The 22,317-nt window shown below is 45.0% G+C and overlaps 1 protein-coding gene across 1 annotated transcript; it reads left to right on the plus strand.

The window, feature by feature from the left end:
• The first annotated feature begins 629 nt into the window (after positions 1–629).
• LOC120390008 (extensin-like) lies at positions 630–20,640 on the plus strand. The gene is made up of 3 exons (XM_039512199.1): positions 630–762; positions 16,953–17,207; positions 18,433–20,640. Exon 3 carries the CDS (start codon positions 18,455–18,457, stop codon positions 19,607–19,609), a length of 1,155 nt encoding a protein of 384 aa, XP_039368133.1. The 5' UTR covers positions 630–762; positions 16,953–17,207; positions 18,433–18,454; the 3' UTR covers positions 19,610–20,640.
• The last annotated feature ends 1,677 nt before the right edge of the window (positions 20,641–22,317 follow it).

Below are 22,317 nucleotides of genomic sequence, written 5' to 3' on the forward strand. Positions count from 1 at the left end.
TTAACCAAACCTGTCTGAAAAAGAGAAACCTTACTGGGAACTGGGCCAGATCCTCCACTGGTGTAAATCTTGAGCACCTCACAGTCTTTATTGTGTTTATCCACCCACCACCTCTGGGAAGTTCCCTGTATTACAGATGGGGAATGAAGGCACAGCAAGCCAGATTTTAAAGGTATTTAGGCACCTAAAGGTATCAAGTCCCATTGAAGTCAATCATTGATTTTCAAAGTGCTTTTCAAAATCCCACGAGGCACCTAAATACTTTGAAAATCTGGCCCAGAAAGACTGCAGGGCTTGGCTTCACTGCCATAGTTAGCTTGATGCAAAACACTCAAGTGACTCTACTCAAGCTACCTTGAGAGCGACCACACTGCGAAACAACACTGGAGTTATCCAGAGCGGTTGGATTAGCTGCTGCTGAGTTGCTGTAACGTGAGCTGCTGCATTCCCACGCATCCCTAGTGCCTGTGTCAGCAGCACTCGAGCGTCCCATTGATGTTCCAGGCGATCGAATGCTAAACTGTATTACACGGTTCAGCCACTAGGTGGTGCCATGTATAACATATTTAATGTAAGCTCGCAACTGCCATTCCTGTTCTTGGCAGTTCATTAAATTATCCTACGGAAGACACATTTCTGATGTATCTCTCTGAGAAGGAGGGTCTGTAGATGGTCTATATCTGGTACAGGAGCCTGACCTTCTAGTAGCAGCTCTCCAGCCTACTGTGGTGTGCATGACATGGTGGGAGAAGTGGGATTAAGGTAACTGAGTGCATACTATGATTCCTATATGTAGCCTAGTGCTGAGCACAAGGTCAGGGATTTTCAAATAATAAGTAGTGACAAGAACAAACCTAGGTCAAGATTATTCTTGGCACCACAATCTTCACTAAAAGGCTTCTGTTACTCCCTCAATACCCTTTCAACATCCATGAGTCCTCTTTTATCTTCCTTCTAGTTCCCCCTCTGACTGCCATCTTTCCACTTCTCTGCTTTCTGTCCTCTGCATATACCATCTCTTCATCCCCACATCTCTCTGCAGCTTTAATCCTTCTGCCTATTATTAGCCCCAATTTACAAAGGGGGAAACTGAGGCACAGAGTGGCAGACATTCCATATTTCAATTCAGAGGCAGACCCAGGCCTTCCTAGTAAAAACATTGCTCGAGCCCCAGCACCAAATTGCTTGGGTCCCAGAGCCTCTTTCATTACAAATTAAGCACTGCCCAGAGAGGTCAATAGGGACAGATTTTAGGCTCCTTGAGGGACCCAGCAGATCGAGGGATGTGATCATTCCCCTCTATTCGACATTGGCGAGGCCTCATCTGGAGTTCTGTGTCCAGTTTGGGGCTTCACACTACAAGAAGGACTTGAAGAAATTGGAAAGAGTCCAGCGGAAGGCAACAAAAATGATTAGGGGGCTGGAGCACATGACTTACGAGGAGAGGCTGAGGGAACTGGGGTTATTTAGTCTGCAGAAGAGAAGAATGAGGGGGGATTTGATAGCAGCCTTCAGCTACCTAAAGGGGGGTTCCAAAGAGGATGGATCTAGGCTGTTCTCAGTGGTGGCAGATGACAGAACAAGGAGCAATGGTCTCAAGCTGCAGTGCGGGGGAGGTTTAGGTTGGATATTGGGAAAAAAACTTTTTCACTAGGAGGGTGGTGAAGCACTGGAATGGGTTATCCAGGGAGGTGGTGGAATCTCCTTCCTTAAAGGTTTTTAAGGTCAGGCTTCACAAAGCCCTGGCTGCAACGATTTAGTTGGGGTTGGCCCTGCTTTGAGCTGGAGGTTGGACTGGATGAATTCCTGAGGTCCCTTCCAACCGTAATCTTCTATGATTCTAATTGTTTGACCTTTTATTTAATAACTTGGCGTTAAGCTCAGCAGTGAGTTCAGAGCAACTCACCACCCTGCATGGGATCTGAGCTCTAGATTCTAGTGGGACTCTTTGCTGGCATCAGGTGACTGCATGGTGAAGGTAGCACCAGTCACTCCTAGGAAGGAGCCTGGACTGCCAAAGATGTAATTGTCGGGATGATGGAATATAATTGGAATAGCTAGCAGATCCATTTTATCCAGGTGTGTTGATGACTTTCTAGGTTAATCAATTTCTTATCACGTGCGGTCCAGATTTAAAAAAAAAAACAATCAGAAAACATTGTGATTACACCTTTTCTGTGATGATCTTTGCACTTCAGGGGCCAGATTCTTGCTGGCCTTACTTACAAAAGGAAGCCTACTGGGTCAGAAACTCACCTCATTTGAGTTCTTACGTGGTGGGACTTGTCCTGAGCTTCCTATTCAACTGGTCTGAACTCGTCATGTTCCTGCCTGAGTTTTTGAGACCTGGGATGGATTCTCAATAGTTTATCGTGCAGATTTGCATGGTTTGCATTCTCCTAATGTGCACTCCAGTCATTTCAATAAGGATTTTGCAGCTGAATCTCCTAAGGCAACTTTGGCTAACCCTCCTGAAACATAAAGCACTGGACAGCTGCTAATAAAACCTACATATCCCTGGACTGGGCATGGCAGCATAACTGGTCCTCGGCGGAGACTAGCCAGCTAGCACTGAGCCTTTCACTTTCATGTCGTGGCATTCATTGAAAACTATCGCTTCTGTTGTCATTATTTATATGTAGCCTGGAAGCACCCATATTGGTGTTGCCCCCCCCACCCACCCACCCACACCCACACACAAAGACATAAATCCTGCCCCGTGAGTTTACAGGCTAAGAAAATCTCCTTAGCTATTTTTTTTAACCTGTCTGGCTGGTCCAGTGCCATATAGGAAGGCAGCACAACACTCTGCTGGTAAAGGGAACCAAAAGCAGGACCCAGACCCTGAGAACTAGGAAATGAGCCTTTGACGTAGACTATCCCTGAGGCCACACCAGCCACGACACTTTGGAGTCTGGAGCCCACCCTGTAATAACAAAGGAACGCGAAGGAGCAACAACACTGCTAATGAAATGTAGGAGCACGAGCCAATGCATCAAGAATCCAAATCTCTCCGCCTGGCATCAAACATTAAGTTTCAACACAGGAGGGAGCTAGAGACAATTGGGAGGGAAGAAACAGGAGATCTGTCCTTACAGAGGGGATATGTTATCTGCCAAATGGGGACTTACAGGTCTGCGTAATGCAGTATGGACACAGTAACACGGCTGTGAGACCCAGGTCCAGCAACTGTAAACCCATGTCTGTGGGACCTGGGCTTGGGAACTTGGTGGTCCCAATCCCACGCTTCCTATCACAGAAGCAAGCTAAAAATGGGGCGAGGGCTGGTTCTCACTCTGCATCCAGCACCTACCGCAATGAGACCCTGATCTCTGTTGGGCTTTACAGTTGGGCAGCAAGAATGATTAAGGGCATGGAACAATTCTAATGTGAAGAAAGACTGAAAAGATTTGGGGTTGTTTAGCCTTAGAAAGGAGCCCCACCGGGAGATAAGGACATTACTAATTACTGCTTCAGTTTCATTGCAATGAATTCTGTTCAGCTTCTCCTAGATGTGTTCCATTCACACACCCCAAGCTGGGATTAGAATCCTCCTCTGCCTGGAGTGTAATAAGTGTTCATCCTTTCCATGGACAAGCCACGAGAGGACAGCATTGCACACTCAACAATACCTAGCAGTGGCCTTTAAGTGGATTGTCACTGCTGCTAGCTCTGAAATAGCTTTCTCCCTCCCTCTCTCTCTCTCACACACACACACACACACACACACACACACACTCATCATCATGGGACTTGAACACCTACGCTTCTGTGTAGCTGATGCGCTTACAGCAATGGTATCCACACCTCTCTCCATGTGTTTCCTATATTAGAGGGAATCCTTTCATTCATCGCAAACAATATGCATTGCAGGGCTGGAGGCTCAGATTCTGGGTTCACTTCACTTACAGGAGACCCTCAAGTACTGGGTGTGACATTTGGGCTTACACATGTCGGCTTTTGCAGAGCACGGCTGGCTGCATAGGATGGGTGGGGTTGCACTGCCTCTCGTATAGGGGGATAACTGTTTTTCCCCAATGCACTAGGGTGCTCCAGAAGTGCACTGTTCTGCCCCCACCCTGAGCTATAACTAGATGCCACAATCTAGTCCTAGATGATTTTACTTTCAGGTCAGCTTTTCATAACAAAACTTGGTTCCAGGAGCATTGCCACCCGGAAGTGAAGGGGTTTTTATACTTACTGGCACATACCAAAAGGCATCACTTGACAATGAGGATTAGGGGGACGATCTAAATGTTTCGAGAGGAAAGCAGCTTTTGGACAAAATGGGAATTTTTGTCCAAAATGGTCATGTTTTCATTAAAAAAAATCAAGGTTTTATGCTAATGTTATGGCTATTCTATTCTGGTCTAGTCTTTACAAGTTCTTGTAACATCCCCATCCCCACGGTATCTGAGCACCTTCCAGTCATGCAGTAAGTGACATGACAAATGTCTCCAGAGGGCTGTAATACGTTGGTCTAATTCCATTTGCTGGATTTAGCATAGGGGTGGCGAGGTGCTGTTAGCGGCTTGTGATGTACAGGGGGTTAGGCTGGAAGACTGGGTGCTCCTTTCTGGCCTTAAGCTCTACAGAGACATTTACACTGCAAAACAAAAACTCCTCCTCCCCGCCGGCCGTGAGTCTCAAAGCCTGGATCAACTGACGCATGCTCGCACTATGGGACTAAAAACAGCAGTTTAGACATTCCCGCTCCAGCTGGAGCCCAGGCGCCGAGACCCTCTCCCCTTGCTGAGTTTCAGGCTTGCTGTTCAGTCTGGAAATACCCTGGTCAGAAGGGAGAGAGACCCAGGTCTCCACCCAAGAGAGGTCCCGGCTGGGGAGCCAGAAGCTTGACCCTTGCTGGACCATTGCATGGAAATACAGGTGCAGCTGCCCTGAATTATCACAATAATTTTCTTGGGAGTTCCCTTGAATGTTTTTAAGGTTTCTGATCATTTGTTCTGTATTCTTTATTATTTGCACTATGGTAGCGCCTACACTCCCCCTCAGAGCCTGGCTGTGTTGGACTCTATAGACACATAATAAGAGGCAGTTCCTGCCCTGTATATTTAACATTCTGCATAAAGACATAATTATTCTTGCTACCCCTAGAAACAAGAACTTTGGTAAGTCAATGCGTATTGGGGGTAGGGGAGAGGACCAGAGAAACACCAGAAGGCAGGTGTGACCATCCTGGAATGGTAGATTTTATTGCGTCACACATGCAGCTAGAGAGCAGAGCACAATCAAATAATGGACCATGCCATTTAATGATACAATTATCCCAGCATATGACATTCCACGGTGCATATTGGTTAGCGTCTATCTACACCCCAGGGATTTTAGTTGCTCAAAGGTGAAAAGTCAACCCCATCATGAATCAGAGTGAAACACCCCTAACTTATATACTGTTCTCTCCCCGTTCAAGCCTTTTAACTGATCCTCATCATTCTCCAGTTAATGCTCATTACACACCAAGGCAATGAATCTAGACACTCCTCTTTCCTGAGGCTGGAAGTTATTAGCGGAGTGGAGTTCATGAAAATCACAATGGCCCCTTCTGGCCTTGGGATCTATTAATAGGGTTGTGAAGGTGAACATAGATTCATAGACTCTAGGACTGGAAGGGACCTCGAGAGGTCATCGAGTCCAGTCCCCTGCCCTCATGGCAGGACCAAATACTGTCTAGACCATCCCTGATACATCAGTATAGACAGCCCAGTTCTCACTCTTTCTCATGGATGGGTTTCAAAAGCAGGGACCCGATAGTGAAAGCATACGCTCAGAACTTCATAGCACCTACAGCCTGCACCTACATCTCCTATAGACGAGCGATAGACAAGAAGGGCCAGATCCTTAGCTGGTGGGAATCAGTAGGGTTCTAGTGATTTCAAGAGGATCTGTCCCATGTATGGCATCAGTTTAAGGATACTAATGGAGTATATTTAACAGGCCCTAACATATACTGGACAAAACTCTGAAACCTCTACAGCAAAACCACCTAAACCCACAGCAGATGAGAATATGAGGTTAACTGTGTCAAGCACTGGGTCTTGCTTCTCATATCATGGTTTCCCTTTGGTAGCTGGAAGCTACTTCCGCTTTGGTGGCCAATGATGTGGTTGTTTCCGTTGCTGCTCTTTCACAGGTGAAGATGGTTGCACAAAAGGGGGACCTTCTGGTTCAGTGATTGGTGGTGGGCATCGTCCCGGTTCTGGTTCCGGTTCTGGTTCTGCTTGCTGATATTCCTTTGATGTTTCTATTCCTGATGCAGGGGGTAGGGTTGGTGGATGCTTGTGTTGCTGCTGGTCCGGTTGTAGATATTCTATTTCTTTAACTTCTGATGGATTTGATTCTGGTTCTGGGCATAGTACTGGTTCTGGTTCCAGTCCCAGAGCTGGTCCAAGAGGCTGGTTCAGTGGCTGCTTACACTCCTCCTGTGGCTTCTCTTCTTCCTGGGGTGAATTTTCTGGTTCTTTGACTGTTGCTGGACATGGTTCTGGTACTACTTCTGGGGTCGGTGCCGGTTCTGAAGTGGCATTGCTCAGTGCCGGTGGCAGGGTAAGAGTTTGCTTGCGTTGCTGCTGGTTTTGCTGTGAAGCCATCTTCTGTAGCTCGGGGAAACCTGGGAGAAATGTTGGATAGTTTTTACATTTGCTACACAAATACCAATGACATTGAAGGTGGGTGTTTTAAAACGCACTCTTGGGTGTTTTCATGATGTCTTAAGTTCTGGATGAAATCATGCTGGGCCTGTGTCTGCATTGCCCCACATCTTTTGCAGTTACTCACATTGGAGCAGGTCAAAAATGGGAAACGGGGGCTGGGGCTTCCAGAGTAAAATTCTGACTTGTCATTAAAAAAAAGTAAACGGAGAATTTTCAGCTGAAAATTGAATATAATGTGTATCTTGCTGAAAAATGTCCTGGTTTTGGTTTTCTGGTGGGACATTTGTTTTTTAAGGAAAGAAGCCCAATTAATATAAAGGCTTAGTCAAAACCCAATTTTCCATTCTGATGAAAAATGTTCAACCAGCCCTGGTTCACAAAGTAGATGTAAACTACTAAAATCACAATGGCAGGGTTTAAATAACTGACACAGGGCAATGGAGACTCAGATCTAGAATAATTCCCTTCCTTCTAATTCCCTTTACCCATCCAGTTCCCCTTGCCTGTCCCTCCTTTGGCACTGCCTTCCTCCAGGTCTCGCTCCCTTCTGCTCTGCCCCTTCCATCTCCTAGACCCTTGTCTTTGAGCATTTTATAACCATCCTTATTACTATTATTTTTTGCATTGCAATAGCATTATGAAGAACAACTAGACTAGGATGCGGGCCCCATTGTGCTAAGCAAAATACTACCATAAAACCAAAAGACTTCTCCAGCAATCATCCCTTTTGGTCTCCGGCAATTCATAGCTTTCCCCGTTCATTTTCCCCTCCTGCAACAATTAACCCTGGGGAATTTGTGCTCTAATCTGGAAATGTTATCAAACCCTTTATGCACCGTCACACCAGAATGTTGCTAGCTTTTTCGTCGAAGCATGCAAAACCCACCTATGTAACCTCAGAGCCCTCTGGGCTTCATTCCCTTCCCACTGACACTGGGGTAAATCAGGATTAATTCCAATGGAGACAATAGAATTACAGTGTTATGAATAGAAATAACTCCATCAAAGTCAGCTGAGTTTGGTGAAAACCAGGAGTAACTCCATCAAGCCAATGGCATATGGCCTATGGGAGGAAACCAAACTCCTTAACTGCAAAAGTTTGGAGCCACAAATGTTTAATCTGCCTCATCAGAATAAAATAGAAGCAATAGAAGATTTCCAGTAATATAGTGAGCGCTCCCACATTAGCACTGGCAATAAACTCTGACACAATCACCCTATTTAATGCTAATTCATTAATAAGCGCAGTATAAGCTGACTTACCCAATTCACCGTGAGAGCAAGTGAATCAATGCGAAGGGGATTCAGGGGCTTTGGGATGAAAGAACCTTTATATGGTCCCTAAGCCCGGCCTCCCAGAAGTGAGACATTGTTCCATGCATGAGGCCTCTGTTCTTTCACAACCCCCAATTGACCAAATTAGTAGTTTGAGTGTCATCTGGGAGAGAAAACTCCCTTTTCTGGGGCATTTTTTATTTTGGCAGCTGGTGATTTGTGTGTCAGCCCTGCATGAAGCACGAAGGTTCGTTCACGTGAAGACATTTTTCAAATTCTCTGCATGAACAGTCAGTCTTCTCAGATCTGCCTAAAAATAAAAACGCAGGTGAGCAATGACATCTTTTGCCATACACGCAGAGAAATAAATTCACTTGTGGAGAAGGAAAATGATGGGCTTGATTCTAAGTGACACTTAGGTCACTTTTGCAATGTAAAGGGGCTTTGAAGTGGGAGGAAAGAGCCCCTTGAGCATCCCTCACTGAGGAGGGAGTTTCCCCAGCCACTGTGGAGCTGGGGGAAAGGCTCTGATCCCAGCCTCTAGCGTGGCCAGTGCACACTGCACTTTCACTATTCTCTGCTTCCCAGGGGTCACAGGGAGCAAAACATAAGTTTAGAGTAGCCTTGGGGCTGCTCTGACTTACACCAGGAGCCAGGCAACACCCTAGATTGCCCCAATACAAAGGAAGCTTAAAGCCAGCATAGGCCCTTCGATCTGACGTTCCTGTGAAAAATCACTTTTCCTTAAAGTTGCTTATTAGTTTTTGTCACTCAAAACAGGGAAGAAGACCCAACCACGCCACAGCACATGGAACACTCAAGCTACTGGGGACGGGGGGAAAAGATTGACCCCGAATCGTCAAATGAATCTTGCCAGTTTTAATGCTAAGCCCTTGAAACTGTAGAGTGGGATTTCATTCTACGATCACATCTTGCAAGTTTGGCCCGGTCCTTTTGTAGGGTTTTATCATTTGGTTGATGTGAATACAGGACAGTTAGGTAGCTGGTGATGTAGCCATGCTGGGACTCCTGACACTGCCTCATCCTTCAAGTTGCTTTGCAATTATGCCTTAATTGAGCTAAAGGCTGCTCTTCTCAATGAGTTAATGAGGTGATCTTGTAAATCACTTTCAAGAGGAAAAGCTTCACAGGCCCTGATCCAAAACCCAGGGAGTGTGTTATGTCTGTCAAATCCTACGGCAGCTGGTTTGCTTATCTATTGCTATAAATCTCGAACAAAACCCTCGAGTGGCTACGAGGCATCGTCACGGTGCTGTGCCATGGAGTGGAGCCATCTTCAAGAGTTTGCCAGGCGGGATACATGCTCAAGAATCATTTAGTTTCATCAGCGTGTCACAAGGCAACACGGAGGAGGCATTTCAAGGTGATCCCAGCAACTTAAAATCATGTTGGGATGGAAGGTGGAACATACAAGAATTGATGAACTTCAGCAGAAATGACCTCTACACTAAGGCAGCCTTTTTGGGGTCTAACCCAAGTGAACTAGCTTTTGTATTCAAGGTTCCCCAAGAGAGTTAAAGAGAAATATAGGGGAGGTTTTTAAGCTTAGAATACAAAGTCACACTGTCATTTCACAGGGCTGATGGGGGAAAAAATTATTTCGTTGTCATATATTCATAGATATGGGGGGTATCTGGGCTGAATTCATACATAACACAGTGTCATAGAATTTCACCTGGCACTTCCTGCACTAAGGCAGTAAGCTGTGGTGGGAGAACCCAATTCTCCAGTGCCCTGCATCTTTGTGTGGTCGTTTGCACCAGTGCAAAATGAAGGTGAAATGCTGCGAGAACAGAAAAGGTAGCCCTCCACATCCAACTTTGCACTGATATAAAAGAGCACACAAGGTGCAGTGCAGTGGAAAATCAGGCCCCATATCTTTTAGAAGGACATCATCCCATTCCAATTTAAAGACTCCAATCGATGGAGAATATAACCTAGGAAAGGTTGAATTTACAATCTTTCCTCTGTTGTATCATTTCGCAGACGACACGTAAACCTGGCACCTGGATGCTACTGTAATGGGTGCCTTGTAAAAATAGAAGATAGATTAGACTGGCAGGCAGACCGAATGATACGAGGAAATTAAACCTATGTAATTATCTCTTTCATCCTATGAGCCACCTCATATGGAATCCAGGTGTGTCCGCCCTTAAATAATGATGGACAAGTGAGAACAAGCAGGGGGTGGAAGCGACAGGCGTATAATCAAGCTAGCAGGGCGAGCCAGGCCTTTGGAGAGCTGGTTCAACCACTTCTGATTAATACAACGAAACTAAATCCAAGAGGAGAATGCTTCCTTCAAATCCAGACTTTTCTCCATGCATGGAAATTTCAAAAGAAAAACTTCATGGAGAGAAGCCAAAAGACAGCCTTGCAAACAGGCTACCTTCTCCACCTGAAGCTATACCCCCCTGCCATGCTTACATTAGCTGATCGGCACTAGAATTATTTCTTAAAGGATTCCAGCAAGGTCGGCTGAGTGTCTTGCAATCACATGACTGCATTCAAGAGAATTCCTTGCACATTTGTCATAAAACTCTGCTCTTCCCTAAGGGAGATGGAAGGATTGTGTTGGTGACTAAAACGCATAATTTGGAGCCAGAAATCCTAGATTCTGTTCCCAGGGCTACCTCCAATTCATTGTAGGAACTTGGGCAAGTTACTCTGTTCCATGGTTTGTGAGGTTTAATCAATTAACCTTTGATTAGTGATCTTTACACCTGGGGAATTCTGCACCACCGCACAATGAAGAATTTACACAGAATTACTGTTCTGTGAAGAATTTCGTTTTTCCCCGCAGAATGCTGCAGGGCTGATGGCCGTCACTAGGGGCTGCTGGACCCAGCAGAGCCCGGCTCTCCAGTTTGCAAATGCAGGACACTGACTGAGGGGACAGGGAGTGGGAGCTGGAGGGTTCCGGACAGCTGTGGCTCCCAGCATGTCCTGAAGGAAGGAGGCAACATGCAGGAAACTCTGTCCAGGCCCAGGACCCAGCATCAGGCTGTTTCTCTCTCTAGATCCCTGGACTCTGGGGGTTAGGAGGTGCAGGTTTCTGGGCTGGAGGGGGTGCCCCATGGCTGGGATCTGGGGGGTTGGGGGTGCAGGAGTCTGGGCAGGGGGGCACCCCTCAGCTGGTGTCTGGGGGGAGTGTGTGGGTGTCTTAGACTGGAGATGCAGCATTTTCCCACAAGGTGAGTCCAGCTGGCACATGTGACACACCCAGACTGAGGTACCCAACAAAAGCATAACACAGAAACAGGAACTGGGTTATCCTAGGGGTTTCTTTAACTCTCTGCTTCTGGGGGAAATGTTTTTGTTGTCTATATTGTTACAGACATACTTGAGGACAGGTATTTTGAAATAAATTACCAAAATAATTGAAACTGTGGTGATTATATTGAGTTATTTTTGACAAATAAAATATGCAGAATTTTAAAATATTGTGCTCAGCATGTTTTATTTTTTGGTGCAGAATTCCCCCAGGAATAGATATTGGAACAATTGTTTTATGCCAGTTCCTCAGCTGTAATAAATCAGCCTCACTCCACTGAAATCAACCCTAAATCTAGCTCACAGTGTCCTGAGCTACCCTTTAGCTTCAGCAATTTGTTTTGCCTAGTGTGTAGCACAGGGATATTTAAAGTCATTTAGATGCTGCTGGGTCAGAATTGCAAGGCCAAAAGATAAATTTTTCAAAAGTATCTAAGTCACTTAGGAGCCTAAAGCCCATTGGATTTCAATGAAATTGGGGCTCTCCTAAATGCCTCGGTCACTTTTGAAAATGGGATGTTCTTATGGAGCTGTGGAACTCCTTGCCAGAGGATGTTGTGAAGGCCAAGACCATAACAGGGTTCAAAAAAGAACTAGATAAATTCAGAGAGGATAGATCCATCTATGGTTATTAGCCAGGCTGGGCAGGGATGGTGTCCCTAGCCTCTGTTTGCCAGCAGCTGGGAATGAGAGACAGAGGATGGATCACTTGATGAGTCCCTGTTCTGTTCATTCCCTCTGGGGCACCTGGCACTGGCCACTATCGGAAGACAGGACACTGGGCTAGATGGACCTTTGGTCAGACCCAATAGGGCCATTCTTATGTTCTTATGTTCATGTATGTCAGTTAGATATGAGCAGAGCGACACATAAATATCTTTGAAAATCTGGCCTCAGATGACTATGCCATTCTTATCAGGAGAAATGAATTGTTCCCATGGAATGTCTGCAATCCCTTCTGCCATGTATCTGCCTTTCCTCCCCTTCTTGTATGTGGCGTGTTCCCCTTCCAGGTTCTATGTCTGCTTGTGTGCAGCTCTCCCTTCTCTCTCATTTCCTTTCGCCCTCCCTTTCCATGTAACCTCTCGTCACTCCAGCCCACACAACTTTCCCCAGCACCAAGGAGGCACAGGTAACCCTTGTCTTTCAAACTGTAGGCCCTGAGCAGCTGGGGATCCCTTGTTTTACACACGACACCCAATTTTAATACCACAGGATGTATGGTCTATAGGAGTGAGCATAGGACTGGGATCCAGGAACACTTGAGATATAATTTTGGCTCTGCCACTGTCTTTCTCTGTGACCTTGGGAAGGTCACTTCCCCTGGCTATGCCTCAACTTCTCCACTTGTTATATGATGATAATAATACCTCCTGCCATTACCTATCTTGTAGTGAGTAATGAGGACTAATTAGTCGATGTTTGTGCAGTGACTGAAAGTGCCAAAAGGCTTTTCAAGTTCTGAGCGTTATTATTAAATACTGATACAATCCAACCAGAAATTTTCCACAATCTTTGCATCCCTGTAATGAGCAGTATACCAGGTCTAATGGATAGGAATTCGTTCAACACTGTGTAACAAACACTTGGATGCTCCTAACTTTGCATCTTGGTGACAAACATAAGAGATCCTTCAATAGGACATTTCAGATCTGAATTGACGATAGTATCAACACGATGTAGCGTTTTGTCATAGAGTCTCGTCTTGTCCATTCATAGCAGGATGAGTGCCAAAAAGAACTCATTTGGACCCGGAAGGAGATCGTGAAAGATACAAAGCCAGATCCTTCATGGGATTCAATGAGCTTATACCAGCTGAGAACCTGGCCCACAGTTTTAAGACTTTCATCTTGGCATAATTCAGTAACTAGAGTCTCCAAATTCACATTCTCTGATTTCCTTAGGGGCTGGAATTGGATCTCAAGTCTATGCTGAAGCCCATCAATTTCCACAGGGATTGGTAAGAGTCCAAATGACTCTGAGACATGGGTCTATCGCCATGGATTGGATGAAGCATTGGCACCTGGAAAGGATTGTTTCCTAGCATGAGTCAGGGGGGTGAATGACAAGGGATGAGGAACAAGAGAAGGCAGATGAAGGAGGCACCAGAAACAGCTATTGTTAAGTGTTGATGTCTCAGTGTTAAGTCACTACTGGAGCAAAAAACCAGAAGATACAATTGTCCCAGCATGAAGCCTCCCACAGAACAAATGATGTTATTCAGGGGTGGAAATTATCTCGCTGAGTTACGAAGCCAGCTCAAGGCACATTGCAGAGCAAGGCGTTGGTCTGGAGAAGCCATTCCAGTTTCCAGGCATGTTTGTATTACTCTGTGAGTGTCAGGTGCTTGATGAAACACAAAACTCGTGGGATTACTCTGAAAAACCGCAATGTCCTCTGTCACAGAGGGGAAAAAGCGACAACCTGCACCATCACCTGCACAGGAGAGGAAGGGTGAACTTGTGGCTAAGTCCATAATTAGGATTTAGGAGATAGGGGTAGAATGCATGATTCTGCCACAGGCTTCCTGTGTGAACTTGGACAAAATATTTTAATCTCTGATAATTCTCCCGACCTTTGTCTGCCTTGAATATTTAGACTGTAAACTCTTTGGGGGTAAGAGCTGTCTCTCACTCTGTGTTTTTACAGTTCCTAGCACAATGGGACCCTGGTCTCCAGGTGTTACCACCGCACAAATAATAAATAATAGTTACAGTACAGAGATCACCTCTCAGTAGGCAACTTCCAGGATCTATTCTGCAGTCACCAGTGTAACTCAGAATTGAATTCAATGGAATTACACTGGCATGAAACTGATGTAAATTGAGAACAGAATCAAGCCCCATTAACAGGTAACCACAAACTATCCCCAGATGAATTGAGGGATTGACTTCTTTGGGAAGCCTCCTTTACTGAACTACTCATTTCTCACAGCTCCTTGAATTCTTGATTAAGACAAGTTTCACCACATATAGTATTTGTCTCAGAAAATAGCTGCCAAGTATTATTAATACAATTCTCAGATACGGACAAAGTATTTATACCTTTATAGGAAAGTATTTTGTCTGAGGTAAAAAGGTACCAGGAGGTAAAGTAAGTCACGAAAGAGAGAAAAGATTTTATATTTATTTCTTATTTATTCTAATGTTACTGTTTATCCTCAAAGCATATCACAAAACCATAAATAATTAATTAAGACTCACAACTTGACCAGGTCAACATTTTCCAAAAATGTAACCCCCAAAGTGTTGTTTCTACATAGAGTTGGACACTTTTTTTTTTAATTCTGACAAAATCTTTTCATGAAAATGCCTGAAAAGTTTTCATGAAAATGTGTCACCATTTTTCAACCAACTCTGCTCACAACCTGCTCTAGGAGAGGGCAGCATAAAAAGTCTTGATTTACCGGTGGAGAAATTAAGACACACAAAGGGTCAGTGACATAGTGACATAGAGTTGAAGGCTAGAAGGACACCAGTTCTTGTAGTCTGACCTGTAGATCACAGGCCGCTACCACCACCAAACACTCGCACTTGCCAAAAGGCACACTGTCAGAGCAGGCCCAGCGCTCACCCTGCTGCTCATAGCACTAGATCATGTCCTTTCTTGCTATGAAAGCTGCTTTTTGTTAACCAGGAGACATTAGAATTTACTGCTGGCAATTTGACACCCAAAGCAGAACTGGTTAGATGCCCAGAAAAAAAAACCCAAACGGGTTTACTTTGGGTTTGAACATTTTCCAGCATCTCTGCTTTGAAGAAAGATTTTCCATAAGCAAGCCCCAGGTGAAGCTAAAAGAATTCTTGTTGATGATGAGCCATGATTCCAGAAATAAACCTGTAAAGGCCATTGCTCAGCTGGTATAAATTTGTCATAGCTCTTGACGTCAGCGGTGTTGCGACATTTTCAGCCAGCTGAAGAGCTGCTCCATAGGACTTAGGTGGCACAGAGGTCTTGAGATGGCCTTCTGAATTCCACCCCTTTCGATCAGAGGTTGGGAGACAAAGCAAACATCTCCCAAGCCCAGCTGAGATAGGGACTATGCCAGGGCCCCACCTGCAGATGAAATAAGACAAGAAGTTGCACCAACACCATCAACCAGTGTCCCACCCAGGTGTCCCACCCACAAATAGAGAAACAAGGATTAAAAAGAGGAAATTGCAACATAGCTCGAAGCTGCCATTCCCATCACATGCCACAAGAATGCCTCAATTCTCTCGTTGCGTCGTTAGCACATGGAGTTGCTCCAGAAAGACATTACAGCCCTGATAAGAGCCTACACATCAAATCACTAAGGCTGACGGAGGTGATTATTGCAAGACAATCAGCTATGGTGAAATTCATCCCTGTTCCTTAGAGCAGGTAGGGAGATAATTGTCCCTTTCCCCGTCTACCCCTGCAAAATATTGTCATGCAAATGAACAAAGTTTCGTTTTCATAAAAAAATTTCCTTGACATTTTTGTAACAAATGTTATTTTGTTATGAGAAATTGAAATTTTGCAGTGAACATTTCCATTGTGTCAAGACGCTGTTGTCCATAGAGAAAACATTTTGGCGGAAAAATGTTGACCAGTTCTGCTGGGCTCCATGTTGTAAGCCCTTATGGCCACTGAAGAGTTTGGATTGCAACCGTTTTCAAAGCATCTACCCAGTGAACACTCAAACCAGCAGGCTGACTGCACATGGGCATGATAAGCTCTACGACCCATGCCAATGCTTAACCCCTCCAAATCAGAGACAAAGTCTGCTCCTCACTTGTGGCTGTCCTGCCATCAGTGGAATGGATTTACACCCCTGCAAATGAGAGCAGAATCTGGCCTATTATGCTCCTATCAGCATCCATATAACTATTTTATAAATGCTGACTGGATAGAAAGACAAGTGGATTGCATAGAGAGGCAGATTTTGTTTTAGGCAATGGGAGACAACATGGGAAGGTCCATCACTGGGTCACAGGAACATCTGACATGAATAGAAAAGATGTTTAGTCTTTTTATAAAAATAGAAAATTATATTTTAGGTTCTAAAAATGTCTCATTCCCACAAGTAGAATTCTCCCCTCAACCTTTCTAAGGTGAAAGGTGATAGAAGCCCACATGGGTTTCGGAATTTCCATTCTATCTAGGTATTTATATGCTCCGTCAGCACCATAACATCTGACCAACCCATAGACATGAATGACCTTAGCCTCGCACCACTGCTGTGAAACAGAGAAGTACTATTGCCTACATTTTACAGATGGGGAAACTAAGGAATGGAAAGATGAAGTGACATGCCCACGGTCACACAGTGAGTCTTTGGCAGAACCCAGGAGCTCCTTTGGCAGTAATGAACCCAGGAGTCCTGACTCCCAGTCCAGTAACTTAACCACAAACTTTTTCATCTGATATGACATCCAATCCATCCTGCTGCATTTTAAGTGGACTTTTCAACATCTCAAACTCTTTGATTTCTTGAACCAATCTTGGAAGACCAAGGACCAGATCCTCCTCTCACTTATGCTAAAGCCAAATCAGGAGTCACTTCAAGGAATTCAATGGCAAATGGCCCAGGGAAGGTGAGCCCTTAGAATGAACTCCAATGAAGCTGTGTCAATTTAAACCAGCTGAAGATCTGGCCCACTGACTTCAATGGAGCTGCACTGATGCTGTAGTGGGGGGTCTCCCCTTTTATCGCTTATTTGTATCACTTTTGTAACTTTTTCCCTTCAGATTAGTCAGGGAGGAGAATCAAATAAATTATACAACACTCATCAGAACATGAGGGAGTTTCCTACCAAGGTCAATCCAGAAACAGGTCAGTTGAGAAAATACGTGAGTCTTCTGGGTTGGGACGAGTGAGCTCATCATTCATGTGGATTGTCTCATATCCAGAAGGCAGGGCTTGGAAACCATATAAAAGTCCTCTCACCTCAGAGCTCCACTATCCACTTGACTTCTGCAGGTTCCTTCTCCTCGGGCAGTTGGGTAAGTCTAATCATACAGATTTTTTATGCTCAGGATTGAATTGGGTGGCAGCACAGAGAGGAGAGGTTAAAAATACCCTTAGCTAACTCCATTTGGATTTGGCTCTAGATGTTAAAATATCTGGAGCTACAGATATGAAACTTTCCTTGATATGCTTAGGTTGTTCCCAGAAATATAAGAACATAGGATTTGCCATTGGAGCAGACAACAGATTCATCCAAGTTTGTAGTTATTTGCAACGTTGTTGTAGACTTGTTGGTCCCAGGATAAGCAGAGACAAGGTGGGTCAGGTCATATCTTTTATTAGACCCCCAGCCTCTGTTGCTGGAAGGCACTTGATGCTTCTTAGGTAGCAGGAAATCTCCCATAATTCATCTGTGCAGTTGTGGATTACAACGGTATGAGAACTTCCTTCTATTCTGATTTGACCAGGGTATGCCTTGCTCTTTGAAGCACTGGGTGTGAGTGCATTCAATTTAGCTTGCTTCAGCTGCATGTGTTATTAGTGGCCATACAATTATCCATCCCATTTAGAAGCCACTGCCGGCGTGTCACTGAGGGTGCACGCACCACTGGCATCATGCTTGTTCTTACTAATTCTTTGCACAACCGCTTGTAAATGCCATGGGTGTTATTCTCCTTTCAGTTACAGCATCTGAAATCCAAAGGGGCACCAATACAGGGACACTGATGTAAATGCAGAGTAAGAGGGGAATCAGGCTCCATGTATTCACCATAGAGAAATTCAGTATGATAGTGTGCTAGCAATTTCTTTGGGGGAATATTTTGTTCTGGTTTCTTTACGGGGCCTCCTTTCACCTGGACTTCAGATAAGCAAAGGGGACAGGAATAGACACAGAAAGATACTGAAAAGAGTGGGGTCCTGAGTTCACTGGGAGGAGGAGCGAAGGGGGAAAAGGCAATTTCATTTGAAACACTGAAATCAGCTGCAGTTTGAAGGAGTCTGTAGTGGGAGCTGGAAGAGGATTGTCCAGGAAGTACAGAACAGAGAGAAGGGGAAATGAGAGGACAGAGTGAGAGTAGGAACCAGAAGTCAGGATGAAAAGAAGGAAGTGGGTGAAATAAGTGATGGGTTGGCATCAGAAGGCGGAAGAGATAATAAAGGCAAGCACATTCTAACAGTCTCCCAAACCACTGGGAGGTTGGCCCCTATTCTTATTGCATTTACATAGCATGTGTTGATAGACTCTGGTGCTTCTTTTAGATTATCCTGTATTGCAACAAAGATGTCTCTTCACCAAGACCAGCAGCAATGCAAGCAAGGCATCAGCCTACCGCCGGCACTCTGTAAGGCAAAGCCGAAAGAGTGCCCGGAAATTGTGCCGTGTCCAGAGCCGGTGAAATGCCCTGAGCCAATACCGTATTGCCCAGAGAAGCCGCCATGCAAGGAACCACCAGTCCAAGTTCCTACTCCATGCCCCAAGCCAATACCGTGTCCTCAGGAGAAGCAGCAGTGCAAGTTGCCGCCAGTCCCAGTTCCTACTCCTTGCCCTGAGCCAATACCATGTTCTCCAGAGAAGCCGCCATGCAAGGAACCACACGTCCCATTTCCTCTTCCACACCCTGAGCCAATACCATGTTCTCCAGAGAAGCCACCATGCAAGGAACCACCATTCCACGTTCCTCTTCCACACCCTGAGCCATTACCTTATTGTCCAGAGAAGCCTCCATGCAAGGAACCACAAGTCCTATTTCCTCTTCCACACCCTGAGCCAATACCATGTCCTCAGGAGAAGCAGCAGTGCAAGCTGCCACCAGTCCCAGTTCCTCTTCCACTCCCTGAGCCAATACCATGTTCTCCAGAGAAGCCGCCATGCAAGGAACCACACGTCCCATTTCCTCTTCCACACCCTGAGCCAATACCATGCTCTCCAGAGAAGCCGCCATGCAAGGAACCACCAGTCCATGTTCCTACTCCATGCCCCAAGCCAATACCGTGTCCTCAGGAGAAGCAGCAGTGCAAGTTGCCACCAGTCCCAGTTCCTACTCCATGCCCTGAGCCAATACCATGTTCTCCAGAGAAGCCACCATGCAAGGAACCACCATTCCCCGTTCCTCTTCCACACCCTGAGCCAATACCTTATTGTCCAGAGAAGCCGCCATGCAAGGAACCACAAGTCCTATTTCCTCTTCCACACCCCGAGCCATTACCGTGTCCTCAACAGAAGCAGAAGTGCAAGGAACTGCCAGTCCCAGTTCCTACTCCATGCCCCGAGCCAATACCTTGTTCTCCAGAGAAGCCACCATGCAAGGAACCACCAGTTCCAGTTCCTACTCCATGCCCTGAGCCAGTGAAATGCCCACCTTGTGTGAAGAAATGCCCACCCATTGAACAGCAACAATGCAAGCAGCAATGCCAGTTGCCACCCAATTGGAAGTAACCTGCAAGTAACAATGAACGCCATGGAACGAAAAGCAAAGTGCAAACTCCTGGCACCGATTCCTTTGGCTTCTTGTCGGTCATTTTACCTCATCCCCTCGTTTCTTTAAGGGTATTCTGTTCAGATGCACAGCTTCCCACCCATGTGTTAATTCGATGGCTCGATACTATAGTTCTGCTAATAAGAGATGTGGTCTTTCTGAATTTTTTTTATGCACTGCTAGAAAAGGGTACTTCGGGTACAAATTGTATAAAACATGCTTTGAAGAGCTAATATCATTCTTCTCTCCTAGTTCCATTGATCCCCACAGAGCTAAAGTAGGTGATGCTGAGGGAGGTTAGAACCAGGGCTGCCTAAGCTGATGTTCCAACTTAACTGGACAACAGTTAGGCAGCAGGGGAGCCAGGACCACTGTCCATCATGAAAACTGGTACCGTCTCATTGTTTTCTTCTGCTCTCCCATCTGGCTGGCTGTATCCATGTGCTGTCCCTTTTCATATACATAGACTGTAAGCTCCTCGGAGCAGAGACAGGCTTTTAGTTCTGTGTTTTATGTACAGTGCCTAGCACCTGATCCATGCCTGAGGCTCCCAGGCATTACCATAATAGAAATAATAAACAATAATATTAATGCCGGGGACTAGAACAGAGGATTTTCCAATCATTACAAATTCATGGTCCTAAATTTCTCATCTATTGGAAATTACACCAGAATAGATAAGGCACAAAGATGCCTATAATGATCTCTAGTCCGATTTGATAGTTACTTTACCGAATTGCAAGTCCTCTCCATTAAAACAATGTCCCACAACTTTAGTGAGCCATTTGTCCACCAATAGGTTATATTAACTGTTCCAAGACACCAAAACAACAACTCAACCTGGAAGCAGTTAGGGGAAAGGCCTTGATTACTGTGTCTAACCCATGCTCATTCCAGAAGAACGCAACCTCAGTGCATGGCTTCCATTGATTAGTTTGCAGAATGATGCTTGATATGTATACACTCTACTGTATGAGTTATAGATGTATGTTACCAGGCACGGTAACAATGATACCATTGATGTACTCTGTACTTATCTGTAATCATCTTGTGCATGTTACCGGCATTGTAGCCATAATTGCTTTCACTGTGAATTTCAACAATAAAACAAAAATAAAAAAAACATAATCGTTTATGGCCAGGCCCTTTGTGAAAATAATTCTACCTACAACATCTTTAAAGATATAGAAAAAGTTAATCTTGAAATATTGATTGATTTTGAAGTGAGAGAGGACTCTCAGGATGCACAGATTTTTAAGGCTAAAGGGGGCAGTTTGGATCATGTGGCCTGGCATTTTGCATAGCACAGACCAGGGAATGCCCCCCAGTCATCACAGCGTTAAGCCCTGTGACTTGTGAGTGAATTCAAGCACAGAACGACACTCCCTTTACCTGCTGAATTAATGAGTTCATCATCAATGGAACGAAGGGCATGTTAAATTCATAAGAAGCTGATTCACCGAATCCTCCGGCAGCTCATACAGTCACACTAGTGCCAAAGGGGATTGAAAAGTGGACGAACCAGACTGGTAGCCTGGTTACACTCGCTTTGCAGTGGTGAAAACGTGCAGGTTTGAAAGGATTCCCTCTTAGGGACGGGACAATACCTCCCTGAGATCTGGGCCCTGTTGTGCTTGGGGCTGTACATACCGTCAGTCAATCCATATACGTTGGATGTGGTACACAGCACATTAGTAGCTCTCAGGTGCTTAGTACAAATAGTGTTGGGACGTTACATTAACTGCAAGTATTATGCTCTTCCAGCAATTCTGTTCCCCCGTCTCAAACATCCCACAACACTTTGCAAAGCTGGAGTCAGCTTTGGCATGAGAAAGAAGGAAAAAAGCAAAAAGCGAATGAGTATTTTGCACCCACACTAAGGGAGTCCTGTCATGGCTTATCTGCACTGGAATGGAGTGTTCAAAATGAGATATGGGAAAGCAGAGAGAGGCACCATCACGGACCAGTCTCTGCAATGCTGGGATCCAAAACAAAGCTAGGGAAGGTCTGGAACATGTTAAGGAACTGGGACGAACCAGTGGGTTGGATTTCAGGGACAGGTGAAGAGTTCTGTGATTTGTAAAAACATCCTATAATTTCTCCTAGCTGAAATGTGTATCTTTGAATTGCGCCCTCTGACTAAGATAAAAACATGCTGTGAGAATTTGCTTCCCACAAGGTGGGTCTGCCTGTCTCCTATTTGTATTCTTCTGCTTTGTCTTTAGACAATCCTGTTGACCAAGTTTGGTTATTTGGTCTTGTGAACATTTTTGAGAACGAACCGTGAGGGTAATTGGCCGCCCCTTTCAGTCGATAACACGTATAATGGGAGATAATATTTCATCCTAACACTATCAATAGAAGATTAACCTCTATGTGAAAACCAGTCATCCCAAAGCCCCTCTATTAATGAATAATAAAAATAATTGAGATTTCTAGTCACTAAAACAACCCCACCACATCTTCCTTCTCGTTTCTGTTGTATACATATTCTGGATTGAGTTTAAAGAAAGTACTCAAAGTAAGTAGCTCATCTATATTCTGAATGTCTCCATGCCCTGCACTGTTCCCTTTATTCCTTCACTTTTATATACCTGGTATAAAGACAATCATCAGGCATCTTCCCACTAAAAATAAAAAATGAACCAGCAAAGCCCACAGTCTCCCA

Source organism: Mauremys reevesii, linkage group 24 (assembly GCF_016161935.1).
Source record: "Mauremys reevesii isolate NIE-2019 linkage group 24, ASM1616193v1, whole genome shotgun sequence".
Lineage (NCBI taxonomy): Eukaryota > Metazoa > Chordata > Testudines > Geoemydidae > Mauremys > Mauremys reevesii.